This window comes from Megalops cyprinoides, chromosome 11, assembly GCF_013368585.1.
Source record: "Megalops cyprinoides isolate fMegCyp1 chromosome 11, fMegCyp1.pri, whole genome shotgun sequence".
In the NCBI taxonomy this organism is placed as follows: domain Eukaryota; kingdom Metazoa; phylum Chordata; class Actinopteri; order Elopiformes; family Megalopidae; genus Megalops; species Megalops cyprinoides.
Genome location: NC_050593.1, coordinates 21,885,634 through 21,907,169, shown reverse-complemented (window position 1 = coordinate 21,907,169; position 21,536 = coordinate 21,885,634). Strand labels below are relative to the sequence as shown.

The window sequence follows — 21,536 nt, the reverse complement described above, 5'->3', positions numbered from 1 at the left end:
AACTGTCATAGTGCTACATTGGCCGACGAACTAGAGCTGCCATTCAAAACTCTCACTGGCACATTCCAGCAGCAGATGGTGGAGGGATGGCATCCGGAACAAAGCTGGCACACCTAAACCAGGGCGGCTCTTCCGTACAAACTGTGAAGTCAATTAAAGCATGAGGCTGAAAGGAGGTGTTTGTTGGATACTGAAAGACTCAGCTGTTGCAGCTGACAGAACTATGCCATTCTATGCCATACTCTACCACTCAGTATCCTTTGTTCCACTGTGGAAAAGTAAACTATTGGCATTTTTCATGGTAAAACATGAGTGCAAACTCTGAGTGAGTGTGTGTGTGTGTGTGTGTGTTTATATGTATATATGTGTGCATATGTAGGTGTTTTATGATTTTATTTTATTTATTTATTATTTTAGTTTATTTTATGATTTTATATGATTTTATGATTTTAATTGCTTAGTCAGGCCAAAGAACTAATTCATTCTCCTCCTTTAGTTACTGCCAACATGTAGACCAATCTATTTTTCTCTGCAGTTTGTGATGCTGTCAAGCCAAAATCTAGCAAATTGCAAAATTAATTTCACCCCATATAAGTAGATGCTACGCAAATCTGCTTGGTCAGTTCTATGATGAGGTGCTATGAAATCCAAACATGGGCACAGGTGGCAAGAGCAGTGTTGCTCTTGCCTGCATTGACAAAGAATAAAAGACGAAAATCAACCAATCACCAGACTTTCCCCTCCTTGTAAGAAATTAGTATTACGCAAAAATGTAATAAGCAGCCAGCCACCTAATAATATTATGAAAGAAATTGTGCTGCTCCAACGTTAAGGTGAAAGTACATAGCAGTTAGATTGAGCAAAGGCCTGACGTTTTCATCATTTGACTCCAAATCAAAATCAGCAGTTATCCCAAACCACTTTCACACGCTATAATAAGCTCAACACATGGCGCTCTAGTGGGATATGTTTTAGAGATGAAACCTCAATACCACCAGAAGCAAATGTTGTTTCCCCCTTTCTTTTATTGTCAGTTCATAAGGTTTGCCTCCTTGTTTTAGCTTAGCTTTAGCTTTTCTCAACTAAATCCCACTGCAGACGTGTTTACTCCCCGAACAGACTGTTAAATTTGGGACTTTCTTCTTGACGCTAGTGCTTGCAGACAGAGTCTGATGTGAAACGATGGCGGCTGACACCGCTCTCGCAGGAAGCTCGCACTGGTGTGGGAACGTCCCTGTATGCCGTCTGGAATCCCGCCTGCTTTGATGGAAAGATCCCTGATCCAAATCACAGCAGGTGATGGAAAGGAATTCGGGCCCTGGATGTGCACCAGCTTTGAATTTCTCCCAGAAAGCTCTGTCACCATTATAACAATCATCTGCCTCACTGCTTTGTGGTAAAAAGTGGCTGCTAGGATAATTTCAGAGAGGAAGGAACTATTCAGTAAAGTTTCTGAAATGTGACAGACCGTGTGGTATTGTATGTTGTCTACTGTTGGGAATTTGTATTTTTGTCTACTATAACAACTTGAATATTAGTCAACAGGAGTGAAAACTGCAACAAAATTTGGAAATGGAAAATTAATTAGCAGAACCGCACAGAGGAAGGAGGCAATCTGACTTAAAGTAAGCATGCATTGTACATATTCAATGAAAATCTTGTTTAGGAGCTCCATTTGAGCAATATTATCAATAACAGCATCTCTTTTATTCATTATAAGTGTGTTGTAACATGTCACCACTTTTTAAAATAGCCTTATTATATAAAGAATCAATATGACTATTTAATCAACACTAAAATAATGTGACTATTTAGTGCTAACTTACAATGACTTCCATAAAAATGCATATATGCTATCTAACGGAATGCAAATTGTGTTCATGACAATGAAGCAGAATCAGATACAACATAATTATATGAAAAAAATGAAGAATATGCCAGGAACATCATTTTTTTTTACTTGTTCCTCATTTGTTCCTGTAATTTGATTTTACAGAGTAACGATAAATCACACTATAGGACACACATTTTATGGTTTTGACTACTGTGCAATTTCCACATTACTTTAATGTATTTTAGATGAGCTTAAGTGGATTCAGTTTAATCATCTCTTTTACTTATTCCCTGTTTATTTACACTGTCTGCTTCCAGATGCAGAAGTGATTATTCACTGAGTTCAACTGAAGTCATTACTGAACTAAACTTAACAAAGTTTGCATGTTTCCAATCACCGTTGTTTTTAGTTTGATCAAAAGAACAAAGGATGTTGGCAACACATGAAATATATTAGTGAAGATTTATACCGAAAGGAAATTACTCACAGAGTACAATATTAAAATAACCAGGACATAAAGGAGAATGTACAAAATGAAGCGACACATGCAAACCTACCATAAATCCATAATTTTATTGAATATTCCTAGTGCTCTGACATAATATCTATTTATACAAAAGTATATACATGTAATTGAATAATAATAAATTAGCTGTTTTAAATATGCATATAATAATGAAATGTTCAGTGACAGCTTATTTCGTTACAAAGGAGAAATTGTGATTTTTCGTCATTCCTAAAACATTTAAATAATGCTCTGTTTTTACGACATCCTTGGCTTAATGTGACAGCTGAACTGGGAGGAAAGGGAATTTTCTTTGACTGAATGTTATCTTCAGTTTATGTGGAGAGAAAAAAAAACACAAAGCAAGCCCTGGCTCTTCCCAAATCCTGACCTCCCCAAAAAAACCTTGGATAAGAATGTTAGCCCGTTTCTGGGAACAAAATGGCTGTTAAAACCAGATGGGGTATTGTATCCTAACAGCCCTGACTTTGTGAAGTTCAGTGGCTTAGATGCATTTCTCTCACTACCCACATAACTGAAACACAAACATCCCAGCCTCACTGTGCAAGAGGAGGACGTGCCGACTTACCCAAACAATTATTTCCGTGCTGCCATTTTTTAAACTTTGATGAAATAAAGAAAATGATTAGAGTGAATAGTTTCATTTCACATAAAGCATTTTTTATTTATACAAATATGCAAATAATAGAAATAATTTGTATACTGCAAGTATTAACAAAAAGTGTCTTTTTTCACAGTAATACAAGGCTAGCCTCTACAATATAGCCCATGCTAATACTCTACTTTCACATATCTTACAATATATAAACTTGTCTGTAGGACAAGACAAAAGCCAAGGCACTGTAATACCTTTGTATATTTCCATGTATTTCTTTATGAACAGCTGTCTAACCTCTCTAAGTATGGAGTGTTGTTTACAAAGCAAGCACACTTAAATGCCCCTGGCTAGCTGTTAAAGTGGATTTATATGTAGGTCCGCTCCCATCGCTAGATCAAACTCAATGTACTCCACCCCACAGCTGTTAGGAATTGTATACTGAGGGCATATGACATCACAGCCATTTTGTCATCATGGATCAGCCAGAGTGAGTTGATGGGCAAGTGTCATGAAATGTGAGGCTATTGTCACTGTTTGGAAAATCATACAAACAGCTTGTAAATATTAGCATATTGATTGACAGACATGCCCACTTAAATGTCATATAACTGGTTGGCTTTTGCTGGTTTCCATCTCTGTCATGTGGCAGGCCAAAGTCTGGCTAAAGTGTGGTAGGCCTACAGTGAACAAAAAAGTAAATGCATGTGTATGACTGGCGTTAACAAGGCAAATGTATGTTTCTTTAGAGTCTCTACCCTATTTATAATGACATTTGAGCCAGTAGATTGCTATTTTCAAAACACAATCTGCTGCATCAAACAATCATGTGAACAAATGACCCACAGCTACAGGAAACATTATTAATAAAGCCATTGCAGTAAATGATGTCATTTCTGTGAGACAACGGAAGTCGTCTTATATACTCCTGTATACGTCCTGTATACTAAAGGAGGAAAAACTTGGTTATGAATATAAACTAAGGTGTGCAATGAGCAAATACACTGCAACCCTCTCTGATTCCATAGTATTATTGGGTACAAAACTGTATTCAATAATACTAATAATTCTAAATTACAAGCCTATTATAGAAATATGATCATGATAATACTAATACTACTACTACTAATAATAATAATAATAATAATAATAATAGTTTCAGATCGACTCATTAGAGTCAACACATTGCCAAACACTGTTCAAAAAGCACAGACACTTTACCTTATACAATACTTATTCTTGGAAAAAAAAAACAAAAAAAACAACTACCAACTTTGCAATGTGAACATACTGCATCTTTAAAACTGTCTACCTTAAATAGTAACACTGAAACCGAATATTTTTTATGCATACTTCACATGTGTACTTTTTACTTACCTAAAAACAAACTAATTGAATAGAAATAGGAGTAGCAATAGTAACAGAAGAACATTAACAACTATTCCCATTACTGTAACAACAGTCACAATAATAATAAGGAGAAGAAGAAGAAAACAATTATTAATTATTATTAATTCTGAATGAAATATTAGTAGATCTGCAAAACATTGTAAATATATAGCCAATGTAAAATGTAAAATTTTGTTCAAAATTATTATTATTGTATTAGAATAATATTACAGTTACATTCGCCTTATCTTTAGTAAAACTAATGTGACCTCTGGTGAACTTGCGAGTGTCCTAAAATTAAAAAAAAAAAAAAAAAAAGAAACAGAGATTTGCGTTCTGGCAGGTAGGACCCAGCGGAAAATGGAAGCCTTTCGCTTTAGCCAGTCTCAGAGACGGCGAGAGAGTGAGAGAGAGAGAGGGAGAGAGCGCGCAGACTCCTCCTCATCTCCGGTGTCAAACTTGACATCAGCCTCTGAGCCGAGAATGGTAACTTGTGTCGGAATCGGAGCCCTCACATCAGTGGCATGCTTCATGGAGTTATGTACCTCTCGTTGCCCTCTGAACTGCCGTCATGGATTGCAAACCCCCTGTGCTTTTTCTTTCCCTGTTCTCGTTCATTTGCCAAGGACAACTGACTAGCCATCCCTCCAACGAAGGTAAGATAACGTTGCAAATGAAATACAGCTGAAAGCGAGTGTTCAGCTGGAGCAGACTTCGAGCGTGCATGAGACGCTACTCCGCGTTGCTTGGTAGGCGATTACGGAATTAGTTAAGGTGGACCAGACACAACCGATGCCGTGAATGAGCCGTATAGTTCGAAAAGAAACGTTATAAAAGTGTCAAACATTTAAGTTCCTTCTAATATTTGTGTTATTCCTTCGCTATCAAGTCTGTGTTGCATTCGGTTGAGCGCGCTAGTACAACTGCGTTGTGATGGGCGCAATAGCTACGAAATTAAAATGCTATTTATTGATTGATTGCCCTACGGACTCGTAGCTTTAGCCCTTATTTGGGGTGATGGTAGGATCGTTAAATTAGGTCAAACTGTAAAACAGAACTCGTTGAAAATAACCACTAGGAGAGTTTTCGTCGTGCTGTGTGTTTATTAAACATCTCGAAATTATCTCTGTGAAATATTAAACATTTTTGCCACACAATACTTTAGTTATAAACATTCTAATCATATGTTGAGTGATATGTACTATGCAATTGCTATTGAGGAATACATGTACATGTTTACAGTGGTACGGGCACTATAATAGCCTAGCGACTTTCTTACCGTCGTTGTTTTACTTGACTTAGAAATGGGCTATGGGGATAAGGCTTCCCTTTATCATTAGACTATGTCTGTCTTCTTAAAGTATTGTTATGTGTAAATATACATATGTCTGTATCTACTGTACAGTTCGTAACAAGGGTGTTTGGGGCTTGTATTTGGGAAGTGTTTAGCGACATTAAAGCGCATGCACTTGCTCTAACTGTAGGTGTTTATAGACTACCAAAGGGTCGTTGTCCCCATCACTTCGGGTAATTTTAGATATGGATATCTGAATTCACAATCTGCTAGAACAACACTTACAAAGACGAGCAAAGACATGGCACATCTATAACTGATGGTAACTGTCATTCAGGCGGCGCATCTCTCACGAATTGTATGGTCTAGCGGTTTATTTTCACAGCGATGCTGGAAACTGCTCGGGGTCCTTCTAAAATAATTTCAAACACCTTCAGAGGCTGTAAACTGCTCTTTTTTCTTAGGGTGATTCAACTTAATGTTGACCCCAACATTTTTATTTTGGGGTACACTTAAGCAATAAGCAGTTGATTTATTTTGCAGTTAATATGTGTAACTTTCTGGATCATGCCGAACTACGATGAAGACTGATAGTTTGGAACAGCATTAACCCCCTTTATTTTTTAGGAGGCTAGTTATCATTAGTCTGCTTGATTCATATGGGTGTGCCACGTTGTGCGGAAAAAATAAACATGTTTGCCATCTCTAAATTTATGTATACAAAAAGCAAAGATGGTCCATGTGTCACCAAATTTTCAGTAATCTTTTCGCCCCATTGTTTACCTTGCATAGTGAGTGAAACCAATTTTATTCGTGCATTATACCAGCGGATCTCAGCTTATATCATATTTATTAGAGGATACATACATTATACAGGATGCCCCATTGAACACCTGGACAAATATTCAAAGTCCAGTTAGATTCAAGTGAATTAAGGTTTTTTTGTAAACAAAAGTACAACGAGAATCGTACACGGCAATATTTAGAGCACACTTTGCGTGATCTTTGTGCTTTTTAAAAGAAACTTCTTCCTTGAAGTCTGTACCACTCTCTTTCCTTCCATCCAGTATGTTTGATGTGAGATGACCAAAGTGTGCATTTTATCTGTCGTTAGAGCCCACATTTAAATAAATAAACAGATAGATAGATGAGTAGATAGACAGATAGATAGATAGATGTCCCCGTTAGATAAAAAACAAAGGAAGTGGCCGAAAAGAGAAGAAGACGGCAATTATTTTATGCGTGTGTGTGTGTATGTTGTGTGCATGAATGAAGAGTTGACTTCGTTGGGTACATTTTGTAAACCTGAATTGTGTAGTAACCAAGTTGCAGAGTATTTTAAAGTAAGCAGAATTCAATCCTGCCTTTTCATTTTCAGTGAACAAATGTTATTCAGCTGGCTTCATGCATAGCAGGAGTTAGCAACTACTTTCACAGACAATTTATAAAAAATCTTTTAAAAGAATATTATCATTTCTCATTGTTGCTCTTCTTTGTGTTCTTTAAAGAGTCTATCAGGGTTACTTACTTATCTTTCATTACCAGGATATTCTTGACATGTGCATCAACAAAAATACACTAAAGCGTATGCATACCCTCTAATGAACTTCACAGCATACATTAGGCTACTTTAAACCGATAGCCGAAAATAGACTTCACTTCATATTACTGCACAAACAACCAACACACCATGCAATATTAACCCTATTCGGGCTTTATTTTTGAGTAGGTTCGTTTGTTTAATATAATCTTTAAAAACCATCTATTAGTGAAAAGTAATGGTCCAGTTGCTTCCTAAAAATTTCCGAGCAGTGCGCGGTCACTGTAGTTGAAATGTATTAAACGTTGACGCGAGCTGGGATTAAAATAAAAGAGGAAATAATAAATCAGTAGTTCAAGTGTAAGCACGCTGAATGATTCTTAGTTTTAGATGTTATTTGTCTAGAGATCTTACAGAAGAATGGTAAACTACATCATAGCATTATTGTTTCAAGTCGTGAGCCGTAGTCACTCGTACTTCAATTCCGTGTGTGTGTGCAATCACTTCTAGCTGTATGCAGTTTGAAAAAGAGGAGCTGGAGCCTTCTGATCGGATATGTTTAGGTCAAAGTATCATCATTATCCTTAATTATGAGGACAGAGCATGCAGAATTATTATTATACAGTGTCCACAACACACATATTTTAATGGTTAAGGTCTGCCAAGGTCTCTTTTAAGGTTAAGGTCTATTTTAATATTTAAGGTCTGACACAAAGGTTTTAGTTGAGGAACCTTGTAGACGTTTACTTGTCTGATGGTAGGTTGTTTTCACTGAGCACTGTGACAGGTGTGTGGAATTCAAGTATATACATACACAGTACTTCTGCGTGTTTTCTTCGCTTATTAGAGGGCCTAATGGAAATAGGGAAGGAAAGACCCACCAGCAAGTGTCAGTATAGAGCCGCAGTCATTGAAATGAGAAGGGCATCGCATGTCGGGAGGCTGATCTGGGTCTTTTCTTAGGCTGCTACTAAGTGTGAACAAAAAAAAAATGGAATTTATATGAAATGCATCAGGAAATGTATAACAAACTATAATGAAAACGTCCTCATTACAAAGGCTGACTTTGCACAGCATGGTATCCGTTATATTAAAATGACCGTTTGGGTCATATTTGTGCCCCTCGTCTAATAGTACTTATTTTGTTGACGATTTCAGTTGAACTTTACATGCAGGAGCACCATGCCTTGGGCCTTTTCTGAAGCAGAGCTTCAGCTTGCCCTCCTTTATTTGCAGAGAAAGGCCTGTAAATGACAGTAGCCAATGCTAGCTCATGAAGCGCAATGCAGTCCATGCTTTGATGCTTAAGTCATCATTTAGCTGTATTGCAGCCAAAATATTTGTCTAAATAATAACATTCAGGCATATTTAAGACAATGCTATGGAATGAATTAACTTTGCTCACAGACCAGCATCTGAAGTGGAATGTACGTGGCGTTTGTTCAAGTGTTCTCGTGGCACTAATATCACTGTGTCAGGCATTCCGCGTAACATATGTTCAATAGTGGAACCAGTATTGTGCATCTCTCTGGAATTAAACAACGGTTATAAAACGGGTTCTTTCAAATAATCACTTCAAAAAGCCCACCACATTTCTGAAAACATTCACCAATGGAACTGCGTCAATACATACAAACCATACTCTTGAAGTTTAAATTTGACAACAAGCATTCAGAATAGATTTGTCTTTGCAACATGTTTTTGTTTTTTTATACTTTTATCGTCAATGTTACGCTGCAGTTAATTATTACTATGCTAGACCACACAATAATCTCAGGACTGTGGGACTGTAGATAGACTAAACAGAGCTGAATTTTATAACACCACCAATTTAATTGTCCCAGAACTAACTAAATCCGAGTTTAAACCGAGATTGTTGAGTTCTCAATCTAAGTGAAAGTAAGAAAATGATCATTGCAAATGTCATGGTAATGGGCCACCGAGTAAGTCAGAGCCTAGGTTACAGTTTAAGGCCGCACTATCTGTTTTTAATAACCATATTTAGCATGAGAAAGAAAATATTTCTTCGGATGACTGGCGATTTTGGTAGTGCCGTCGGATAACGGCACCCTGAGAAGCGTACACAGATGGCCTTGCATCTTTTTATTCATCGGCGGTTTTAGTTACCGAGCAGGACAAACTAGGTTAATGGCGAATTGCCAACAATGGGTTAACAAATAAACGCACCAAACTCGGAAAAACAGTGGGCATTCTACCTAAGCACGTCTACAAGTAGTTATATTTGGTATCTTGAAAACAAATACGCAATTAATTCCATGCCTGTTTTTTTTCTTTTAACTTGCACGACAAACCGGTCGCATAATGCTTTTGTCCTTAAAGTACCCGCGCACACAATGGTAGTTTCTGTATTCTGCTTCACTTAGTCTTCTTGGAGCAATGATTGTAGTAACTGCTTAAATTTTGTCTTAATTTAATGTTACTTTTGTTAGTCACTTTGAAAGTGTCTTGACCTGTTACAACTTGGAATGAGATCTTAGTCTATTATTTCCAGATACTACTTGACCTGTTTAGCTCTGAGCGCTGAGAAATAAACCACTCATTGACCGATCTCTCTATAAAATACACACTTCCTTTCAGATCCGTGGCATCAAGTCCTTATTTTTATTTTGATTTTGCGGTTTCATATGCAACATGTCGATTTACCCATTGTAATTACTGTCACTACTTAGTGTTTCATAAAAGATAACGTTAGGACCTAAGTATATCAATTACCTGTAAAAATACATTAAAAGTAATAATTAAAAAAGCAAATAGCTGCTTGGTCACTGCAGGCTCGGTTTGATAGTTTGAAAAAGACGCGTTTGACGGAGTTCCCAAACCCCGTAATGACCTCTTGCAGAAATAGTCAAAATTAAGTATCCCCGTTTTCTGCCAAGTTACAGCTCTTTGGACATGTCCAACTAAGCAAACTGGACAATAAGCAACTTTAATTTGCATTAAGTGTGTTCTTACATGTACTTGTAAGTGATGAAAGGGTCAAATTTGTCTTCGCCGAGTTAGGCAAAAATAATATAATTCTTTAAGTGCCTACTTCATTTACATATAGTACATTTTTATCACATACCACCACTACTAGGGTTACACTTCATCCATCCAAACAAGGGAGAGTTTCAATCCGGGATTTGAACTCTTCCCCGCAGGCACACTGTAGGCCTACTTTAAGTATCATAGGAAGTCTGGAGCGGGGTTAACGCATTCGTGCAGCGGTTGCGTGATGCTGCACAAACGCTGCATCTGAAAGTAATTAATCTTGTAATATCTTTCCTACAGTGCTTCATTTTAATTTTTTTTTTTCCTGCACACGACAAAACTTTTCAAAGAAACGCAATCGAACGTTTAAGTTAATTTAATACCGTTAAAACGTTTGCTTTTAAAATGATTTTTAATTTGGACTTTGGCTTCATAATAGTCACAACACAATTAGATAATAGTACTACTATGACAGCAAGTATTAGGAAAAAATGTGTATTATTTTATGAGCCACATCGGTTCTACATTCGACTCCTTTCCCGTAAACAGAACCAACGTTCCCTTAAACCCAGCTCCTTACACACCCCCAACAATGTTAAATTACGGCCCGAAGATACGATTTATAAAGGTAGTAATTCGTTTTCAGTAGAAGGGGCATAACCTTGACAGATCCACGTACATTAAAAAATCCCCATCTGGAGTTTTCTTAAGATTTCAAACCTCCGTCGAAATACGGAACAGGAATACTTACATCTGACCCAGAGCATGCAGAATGGTTTCTTTAAATATTACAATTTTATAGAGTGAGGAGGGCCATGTGTTTCATGCCGCACTTTCCAGTTTTTGTCAAGTACACTTTTTATATTCGTGTTTGATCTAAGGCAACCTATACTCCTCTACCCCCTGTCTTCAGAATCAGAAATGAAGATTTTTCCTTGCCTGTTTTGAGTTTTACTGTATATAAGGCTATTAAGTTGTCTGGTAGAGCTGTTAAAAAGGAAGCAATGCTGCCTCTGATTCCCTACATTGATATGTACTCATTTATTCATACACATTAATGTACTTGTGTTTAGTTTTCTAAACCACACATACCCAAGTCTGTGACTGCACAACAATCCAGATGAAATGATTCACTATGCCTCATTTGTTACCAATTCTTTGAAGCATTGTTTTGCACTTCATGCTCCCTGAAGTCTAGCTGTAATTGCACTTAATAGATTGGAAACTCAATGTAATAAATCATACTACCACACAGCCAAGAAAAAGATAGGCTATATTTAAAACTAATGGGATGCAGACAAATTAAAAAAATTCACAAATAAGAAAACAATTATGGATACGTTATTAGTGAAGGTGATTCGAACACATCATTTTACCGAACATTTTGATTACATAAGTCGCATCCTCAAAAATACTACAGAATAATGCAGTAGTTTCTTTCCAGAACATTTTTTATTTAATAATCAACGTATGGAGGTATGAAAGAATGATCTTGTTTCATATATAATTTTCTAAACTAGGCACACTGCCTACTGAAACAGACTTCTGTTTAACGAATCAAATTAATTTTCTGCCATTTAGCGGTACTCTATAAGGTGGGCAAGTCCTGGACAAACATGAAGAACATGCAGGATATTAACCCCTCTCGTACAGCAAAGTGTTGACATAATGTGTTACATTTGGGACGTCTAACTTGGTGTGATACAGCAGTAGAGCTGTTATGTGCTTTATACATGTGAATAGAGAAATCTTGCCTTGTTAAACCTCAAACAGCACAGGAACTGGCTAATGCCTTGTTTAAGCATTTGTGGGAAAATAAAGACAAGGAAAATATTCATGCAAGAGTGTGCAGGGTGATTGTAGAGCACCCTTTAAAAATGGAGCAGTTGTTCTTGCGTAGGGATTGCTTTGATGTAATGTGTGATAATTCATCCCAACTGTGTCCAAAGAGCGGCACCCCTTGTGACCCACAAGAGCGACTGGGGTATTGTGGGACTGTTGAATTGAACATACACATGGCTGTCTGATGCTCTGCATGGCCTGTTGTCCCTGCCCTGGACGCCATGATGGCCCCTGTATTTTTAGACGGTGGCACAGAGGCTTCAGCACTGTATCCCAGAGCATCAGGACCCCTGCTGGGAAAGGCAGCATTTTGTGAGCGATGGTAGCTTTCAGGGGTGCCAAAAATGTGCTTACACATGCCTCGACTTTAAAAATAGTCCTGCGTCGGTCAGCAGTATCTCCAGGGCATCGATCCCATCGCACAAGGTGCTTCTTCTGGGCGGAGGTGGCTGGCAAGTGAAACGTCACAAACCGTTCAGAGGAGCTGAGAAACCAGAGGCATCACATAGAGCGAGACCAAGCTGAATTATTCATGCCGTGTAGCTTAATACTTCATTGCCATTGTAATGGGCAGAATCTGTTATAATTGTTATTGAGTGTGTGCGATAAGATTTATGGAAAACTGTCAGGGCTTCTTTTATTCTCAGATTACCTTCTTTCTAGCAGACAACTTTAAGTTTGAAATTCCTCCAGTGAGGGACTAAAGTTACCCACTGTGTCTGAAATATGTCAGTGGAGCACTTACACACCGCTTTCAGGTCAAGTTTACCCTTGATAATTACCCTTTTTCTGTTTATATTTTGCAGTGTTTTGCTATGATTGTTTTGGAATGCAAAAATGGATGTGTGGAAGCAATCATGCATTTTTGGAAGGTATATGGGAATGTCTCTTGCTTTCCATTTCAGAGTAGTAAAATAAGAGAATATATCAAAAATGAGTCCTCTAGAACGTTTAAGATGGTAACAAAAAGATTTTCTAGAGTTCCTTACCTAATAAATAGAAAGTGTCTACAGTAAAGTAAAAATGTGTATAGTTTGTTACAAGAGGTAATAATGAACAAAATAACACATTTACATGCTAAAATTTCATGTTGAAGCAAAAAAATCAACAGCTGTGATCTTTCTTGAAATAGGTGTAATTATTTGTGTTATTATAATACATGTACTGCATTATTATTTACATTCATCTGTGTACTTACTTGAACATGTAATCTGGAACAATTATAGCAATATCCGATTTAATGCTGTGTAGAAGAAGTGTAACATTTAAATCATAACCTGGGTCATAACTTCACAATTTAAGTTAAATTAAAGTGAACATGCATATCAATATAATAGCAAGAGTTTCAGTGTATACATTTACTTATCCCTAATTTGATCTAAATATGTGCATACATAATTTTAAAAAATCATTTACATTTTAATACATGCAAATATAGTATTTGTAGCTATTTCCCTATGCATTTACTACTTTTATGAATGAAGAAGTGTACAGCTATGCACATGTATTTGAATCTTCAAGATTGCCCAGTGTTTGTAGCTAGTTCATAGTCTGTTATGGCGGATCAGACGATATTCCGTTATTTATTTTGGAGAGACAGTTGGTGTTGTATGTTGGCTGAAGCGGAGGTTGGAGGTTTCCCAGCAGGCTGTGTGTCCTGAAGTTACAAACACCAGCTGCAGAGCAGAGGAATAGCTTGATGCAACCAGATCATAACTCAGAGGTCAACCAGGTTTGACCTTTCTGTTCCAAAGATACATCCCTTTCCGCTTTCCTAACTCCTCCGCACTGTACGAACTATCTTCTTTCTTGATAAAATGGGCTCCTTCTCTTGGATGCAGAGCGCTGCCAGCATACCTCTTTGACAGGGGTCATCAGCATAGATCCCAAAGGTCTGAGATGTGTGCATTTTTTTTTTACCAACACATGCACTTAATCACCTGATTCAACTAATCCTAACCTGGACTGAGCCAATTTGAGGCCCTTCCCTGATCTGAATGCTGGTTTAATGAGAGCTGAAAGACATGCAGGATCGGGGTCGTCCTGGATCAGAGCGGTGAAGGCTCAATCCTTGAATACTGCGTAAAGGCTAAGTGCATGTAGTTGACATCAGCTATAACACCATAACTCTTGATCTCCCAAGTGTCCTGAGTATTCTGAAATATGAATCAGTTTATCTGATATATATGAAATCGACACACCTGATTAAGATAATGGGAAACAAGCATTGAAACACATTTTGATGTAAAGACTTATGCTTAAATTCTTGAAATTTCTTCCTTAGACAAATATAAAGTTGATGAAATAGTGAAGTTGATGCTGATGCATGAATTTCTTTCCAAAAAAAAATTAATTTTAAAATAATTTTCGACTGTTTTGAGGAATCTAAGATAAATAAAACATTTTTTTAAAATAATAACATTTTACAGTCTATCTTACAAAAGATAAGATAGTTTTGATTTGTTTATGACACTTTTTTGGTTGCTGCATAATTCCATTTGTGTTATTTCATAGGTTTAATGGCTTTACTATTGTTCTAAAATGTGGAAAATAGTAAAAATAAAGAAATAAAACCGTGTCCAAACTTTTGACCAGATCTATATATATATAAATAAAAGAAAAGAACTAGCTACTTTTTACTTTTTTCCATCTCACTGTGTATCTTCACTGTTTGTTAGAAAGTTTGTGAATGAATCGTAGATGTTTTTTTTTTTTTTCTCAGTGATCTCGGTATAGATAGTGGAGCTGTGCACTGATTAAAGGGAGAAAACAGCCAGCCGTGTGGGGTTGATTTATCAGTCGGATTGATGTCTATGGGCCGCCTGTGGCTGCAGCCCAAGATTATTGTCTCCCTCCCGTATTGATTCACCTGTTCTCCCTCATGCTGTTTGTTTCCAGAGATGGGCAGTACAGTTTCTATTAATACTTTCAGTTACTGCAGAGAGAAGGGCATTGTGGGGGACAAAGAGGGCCTGCCTTATGCCATACCCTAATTGTGGAGGGGTAAGAACGTCAGCTGTGATTTCCTGTTCCTGCCGCTGGAGAATTCGCATCGCCAATATAGCCATCTCATTTTCTGCTCTCGAATTCCCCTGGTCGGCTCAATTTGAGACGCTGGCTCGGCTCATTGAGAAATTTAAATTGGAACCAATGGAGCTGGATGTGAACTGCCATTATCTGACATAAGCAGATAGCTTTATTACACTTAATGGAAATCCGTCTACTGTATGCGAACGGCCCAGCTGTTTGGCGAGCTCTCAGGTGAGGCCCAGTTTAAGAGTCCTGCACTGGAATTCGATAATTAGCTTTTCTCTTCACTCCACCTCTGATGGTTCCAGTGTGTGGACAACATTGCATCTGACTTTAAATCCATTTCAGTTTGTACTGCATCTGACTACCTTCCAGGTTTTTTGTTTTTCTCTAGGGGTTTCCTCTAGAGATTTCTAATAGATGTATTCAAATCGTGAGAAAACTTCAAAGTGCGTCAAAGTTGAAGGTGTGTCTTCGATAGAATCACAGAAGCAATTGCTGTACAAGTGCATACGCAACTAAAAGTAAAAAAAAAAAAAAACAGCTACCATCCCTCAAACTTAAAGGATCTATTGTTTCCCTTCTTGAGCAAATAGTAGTATTCATATCCCAGTCTGTAAAACACACATTCTGTCCTATGTGTAACTTTGCAGAGAAAAGTACTATAAGCGTACATCAGTTTAACTCACAGTCATTTGACAGACACCTCAGACTGATGTGTTGCTGGCTCATTCAGTGTCACAGCCGTGGTTCCCAAATAGACCTTGGTATTATCCTTAGCCAGGCTAGGTCCTTCAGACAGACTTCCTCTTGCTGTGAGTGAGGGCAAATCGCAGGACGATTATCTGAGTGGCTGTAGACGCAGCGATGAGTGGCCCAAATGTCAACCATGATTATCCCCCGCTGCTGTTTACAGTGCTGTAGATTGGTGGAGGTCTTTAACTCTCCAAGCAAGCATCAAGAGGCTTCAGTGTGTGAGTGAGGCCTAGTCCACACGCACACGGGTATTTTTTAAATTGTAGCTTTTTCTATGTGTTTTGACCTTTTGTCCACACGCAAACTGCGTTTTAGGTCACTGAAAACGGACCTTTTGCAAAACTCCTTCCAGGGTGAAGATGTTCAGAAACTCCGTTTTCAGTGTTGACGTGTAGACAGGGAAAAGTGAGTTTTGGGCTTGTAGCATCAGAGTGTGCGCCGTTATCTCCTTTGCTTGAAGTCAGAGTGTTTGTTTTCTAGTTAAGAAGAAAAAACATCAAATGTCATTTCTGTTTTTGTATAATATTTTTCTTCCTTTGAAATCACGGGTATGAATAATTTTGAAAAGCTACTCAAAACAGTGCTTGTGTGAACGGGATTTTTTTTTTACGAACGAAGGAGGAAAACCCCTGTTTTAACAAATACCCGTGTACGTGTGGACTTGGGCTGAATGAAAGCGTGGACCTTGGTAGAGTGAGGCCAGACGGCGTCTTGGTGAGAGCTGCTCTGGATGCTTCCTTTCTCAGGACAGCCTCTGATGTGTGCTGCTCTGACTAGGTGGATGTCCTTGTCAGTTGGAGGCTGCAGAAATCAAGAAATGTGTATTTACTTGTGTCAGTAAGCATCACCCTAATTTTGAATTAAATCAGATGCAGAAAAAGGTAGAGTCAATTGATTTCAATTCTTTTCACGCATCACTGTATATTTGCTGCATTTCTTTTTATTATAATATGGTTACTTTAAGTTAGGGTTCTTTTGTATGATAGGTTTGTATGGTACTTTTTGTTTCTTCATGTCAAGCTTTTTCCTTACCTTACTGGCCTTTTGAGGGAATTAATTGAAATGCATTTTTGGCCTCTGATAATTTGAAAAAAAGGCTATTTTCAGCACTGTTTGCAGGGTTTTTTTTTTTTTTTTTTCCTTTTACCAGTGTTGACTTAACCTGATGAAGATGAGGAAAAATATTCAGTAAGAAAATCCACCAAATATTTTTTTCCTCCTCTTTCTCAGGCAGGGGCTCAGGTTAATTCAACACTGGTAATCACTAGTTAATTGCCAGTTAATGGTAGTGTTTTTTTTTTTTTTCATTTTTGAAATGAAGGCAAAAATGTGAAACGCCCTAAACATCTATTAACACTGTGTTTTGTACATTACAAGTTGAAAGTGGGTCAAGTCAAATAATTGATCTTATCTGAGCAAATGTGTGAAATTATATTTTCTAGACTGTGTAAGTATTCTGTTTTAAATCCCTTTCATCCGTTTAATCTTTGCCATATCTTACTCACGTTGCTGGTAAAATTGATCTGCGCTGTTCCCCCCATGTAGCACAAACAGCTCACTGCATTGAACATGAATAGAAAATGAATTACGCCATAACCTACATTATCACTGGAGATTGGTGCTCCTTTTATCAGAAATTGTTTCGACGGAATGATGATGTTTAATTCAAACGGGTTAGGGCTGAGTCAGCGGTCACACAATCAGCACTGGAGTTTATGTATGGCTGGACACATAAACAGATCAGCAGTGCTCTAACAAATTGGACCTGCCTCTAATCAATGTCCAAATCTCTCAAAAGCTAACGAACATGCTCCGTAAACAGGATTTTGATCTCATGGTGCTTGTTTTGGAAATGCAATCTGATTTCCCTGACTTGTTTTAGATGCCTATCAGTAGAAAAACAGACACCGAAGGGTCGGTAAGCAAGGCTTGGACATGGGAGAAACTGTCTTCAGAAAGCCTGACAGTACACACGCAACCCAGCTGCAACAGTGCGGTGCTAAGCAAGCAGCCCTGCAATGGTGCTGAGCCATCACCAGTCACCGCACCCGCGGTCTCATCTATAGCGGTGCTTTGATTTTTTTCACAATGGTGAAAAGGGCCCTGTGTGCGTGTTTGTTTAGTTTTATGGAGTCGTGACAGGATTCACAGCTGAATAAACGCTGTTCTGAGAAAGAGGGTTCAAAGTGAAATGTGTCTCTTTCGGGAGGGGTAGGGAGGGTAATTGAGGTTAACAAGACAGAAAAGGGAAACGAAGTTCACTTCTCTCTTGTTTTTCTCTTCTCGCACAGTTAACCTGCTGGACTCGAAAGCGAGCCAAGGAGAACTGGGATGGATGTCCTATCCGTCACATGGGGTGAGTCTGTCAGGAGTGTCTTGCTCTCTCTTTCATGTGGGATGGGCGTGTCTAGGCCTGTCCATCACATGAGTTAGGCGTGCCAGGATTTATTAGGGCATGCCTGTCATTTCAGAGCAGTGCATTAGAGAATTCGTACTTCATATTAGAATCATTCACTCCATTTGTGTTCTTCTTACTTGTATTACTGTCTAAATATGGGTGTAAATTACTTGCAGCATAATAATAATAATAATAACAATAATAATAATAATGAATGGAAATACACGCCTCTCCATTTGCTCACTGTGATCCTACGCATCATTTTCCCGCAATGGCAGTGTTTATTTGACCAGCGATTAGAGTATTGGTCCCTAGGGCAACGCCAACTCAACCATTTTCAAAACTTTATTAAGTGTTTAAATTGCCTGCTGGCAATCCTTGAAGGTAATCCAGTAATTTGTTCCATATACCTGCCAAACCTTGTTTCCCATTGCAGTGTTTATGGTTGGCACCATAAAACTAGACATTGCTTTAAGGCAGTGTTTCCCAGCCCTGCTCCCGAGGCCAGTCTTTGCATGCTTGTTTTTTTTTTTTTTCATCTGAGTTTTTAATTCATTAGATTGAGCTGTTAATTGCATGGTGACCTGCATTTGATATAACCTGACAGCTGTGAAAGAAATGTGATGTTTGGATTGTGTGTTAACATATTTAGGGCCACTTTTGCCCCTTAAACAAATTAGAAACACAACATTGATAAATAGGTATTCCATTAACTATTTTACAGCCCTTGGCCATTAATTGAATAGCAATTTACTTTAAACTGCTGCAACAACGTTGAGGGCTGGATATTAATAAATAAATGAATGAATGAATAAATAAATATTGTGTTCAATAGTCACATGTCTCTCAAAGAATATCTGTCTGTAAAAACAAGAACTTGTCTGGCAAGACATTCCTCCTCTTCAAGGACATAAAGCATAGCTGTCTGGTCATTTCAAACTCAGATCAGTATTCAATAAAGATCTAAAATGTAATTAATTAGAAACCCTTGCAAGCATGCACAGTGTGCCCCCAGGAACGGGGTTTAGGAAACCCACTTTAAAGACCTGGCGCAAGGAGAATTTTTTTTTTTTCAGTGTAGTACACCCTATGTACAAACGTATTATATTGAAAATAATGATATCAGAATTATTATTATTATATCAAAATTATTAACAATAATTTGTAACATATAAACAATAAATAATCAAATGATAATAAATAATCCAACAAATAAAAAATCTTTGTTAAAACAGTATATTTATGTGGGAATGTATTGCATCAGTACTCAAAAAAAATACATGTCACCACAAATATAATTTCCCAGGTAAATAACAGAAAATGCTAATTGATTTGAGAATGAATGTGTTTCCTCTCCTTTTCTCCTTAACATTGAAGGGAGGGCGGTGAAGATCAAGCCCTCAAGGTGAATTATCTGTAATTACTCATGACTCTCTCTCCTTTGGAGTGATAAGCATTTTGCCCTGAAAGCTGTGCCCTCAGAAATGATTTCAAATAATGTGGCGATGCGCTGCTGACACTGACGAATGGCCCGCTCGCCTTCTGCCTGTGTAAGCACAAATCGCGCCGGTTAAAGCAAATTAAGACCTAAGCCTGTCGGACGCTCCGTTTCTCGGGCACCCTCTCAGATAACCGCAGTAAATATAAATCCGCTCCACGCAGACAGCACTTTAAACACGCAATCCTGTTTATTATAGACTCTCCAAATTGCATCAGGCCTCAACCTGGGATTCATTATCCTCCGACGGCCAGATTACTCTCCGTTTGAGCCGTGATTACCCATCTGAACGTTTTGTGCGCGCAGCCCCTCTTTTGCAAAGCGAGCGGTCATGTGCGTAGAAAAGTCTGAAGGGATGCACTTTATTAGAATTTATTAGAGATTGATTAGGATTTTGAATTTCCTGTCACCCTTGTGCAGCCTGGTTATAATACTGCACCACCTAAAGGATTTGAGAGACAAACAGAAAAACTGCTTAAGTTTCTTGGTATGTCTACAGGATATGACTAAGTGGACACCATTTGATTAAAATAAGTCATTCTATATATTACACAATCTGAAGAGGGTACCTTGGGAGTGTTATTGGACACTAGTCTTTGAATATGTTCAACATAAAGACTGAGTGGAAAAAGAACATGCCCTCATTTGACTATTCTTGGCAACAGAGCAGCAGAACTATTGGTGTGACTGCACTCCCCAAACTCCAACCAATTTATTTGTAATTAGATCCTAATTTGTGTGAAATCTGAAGGAACTGGTTTGCAGAATGCTCTGTTTATATTAAAAGAGAAAAATTCCTTTGCAAGATTTCTTTTTTAATTCATATCAAATTTGAAATGATGCAAAATCTTATTATGCCAGAGGAGCCGGACATTCCAAAATGTTGAGTCTGTAATGTTGCAGTTCAGTCCAGTGAGAAAAACTACAGCAATAAGGCTGAGATCTAAGCAAGCATCACATTCCATCTTTTTTGTATATGGACTGCGATTTGGAAACACAAAGGGGCCAATGTCCTTGGTTTGTGATGGTCCAGCACCACAATATGAGGTTCAAAACCTAAGTTAGTAGCTTTAGGCTTTTATACGAATTTCCCTCTTTATAAAAGTCAAGGGGTCTACAGCTGCACAAAGTGAAAAGAAACACCATCATAAACCGGGATTAGCGCTTTGCCGGGCTGTAGTCGAGGTAAATGGAGAGGGTACAATGTGTTATGGTTCCCCTCTCAGAAAAAGCTGTGATGAAAAGCCATTGACTGATACAGTGCAGTTGCTTGCTGTGACCCAATGCAGGAAATCTAAGCTGGAGAGGCACTTGTCAAATCTAGGGTTTCCAGCAGCGGGGTGGGAATGCTTCGCTGTACAGGAACATTTGCCTGTAGGGTAAACAAACCCCATCTGTGTTCATTTTGTCTCACGTTTCCCTCTCTCTGTGTGATTTGTGTCTTAATAGAACTGCATCCAATTCTCTTATTGAGCAAAAATAAAATCAATTGCTTTTGAAGTTCGTATTTCCAGTCTTGGACTCCATTTAGCCATTTAGTTCTTCATTTACTGACTTCATTTTTAGGTAAAAAAAAAAATATTTATATTCAGGTAGCAGAGAAATAGATTTCTTGAGTCTGAGTTTTAGAGACAGCCTTGATAGCACAAACAATGAATTGGATAGGAAAGAAAAGTTGTGATATAGCTGGTAAAACAGAAAGCAGTTAAGCAAATGACCAACGAATCTAATATGGCATATCAATTCTGGCTTATACCAAATGTAGAGGCCAGCTTACACATTTCTATCTTACCTTCTTTGTTTTCTGAGCTGTGTCCCAGGTGGGACACAGTACTAACTACTG

The 21,536-nt window shown here is 38.0% G+C and overlaps 1 protein-coding gene across 4 annotated transcripts in view; it reads left to right on the top strand.

Annotated features, from left to right (window-relative positions):
* The first annotated feature begins 4,773 nt into the window (after positions 1 to 4,773).
* epha3 (eph receptor A3) overlaps positions 4,774 to 21,536 on the top strand; it is a 90,553-nt gene continuing 73,790 nt past the window's right edge. For all 4 annotated transcript variants that reach the window (XM_036541308.1, XM_036541309.1, XM_036541311.1 and 1 more), the window contains exons 1-2: positions 4,774 to 5,000; positions 18,089 to 18,153. In XM_036541308.1, coding sequence (XP_036397201.1) covers positions 4,916 to 5,000; positions 18,089 to 18,153 — 150 coding nt within the window. In that variant the 5' untranslated portion in view covers positions 4,774 to 4,915. The remainder of the gene's footprint in view (positions 5,001 to 18,088; positions 18,154 to 21,536) is intronic.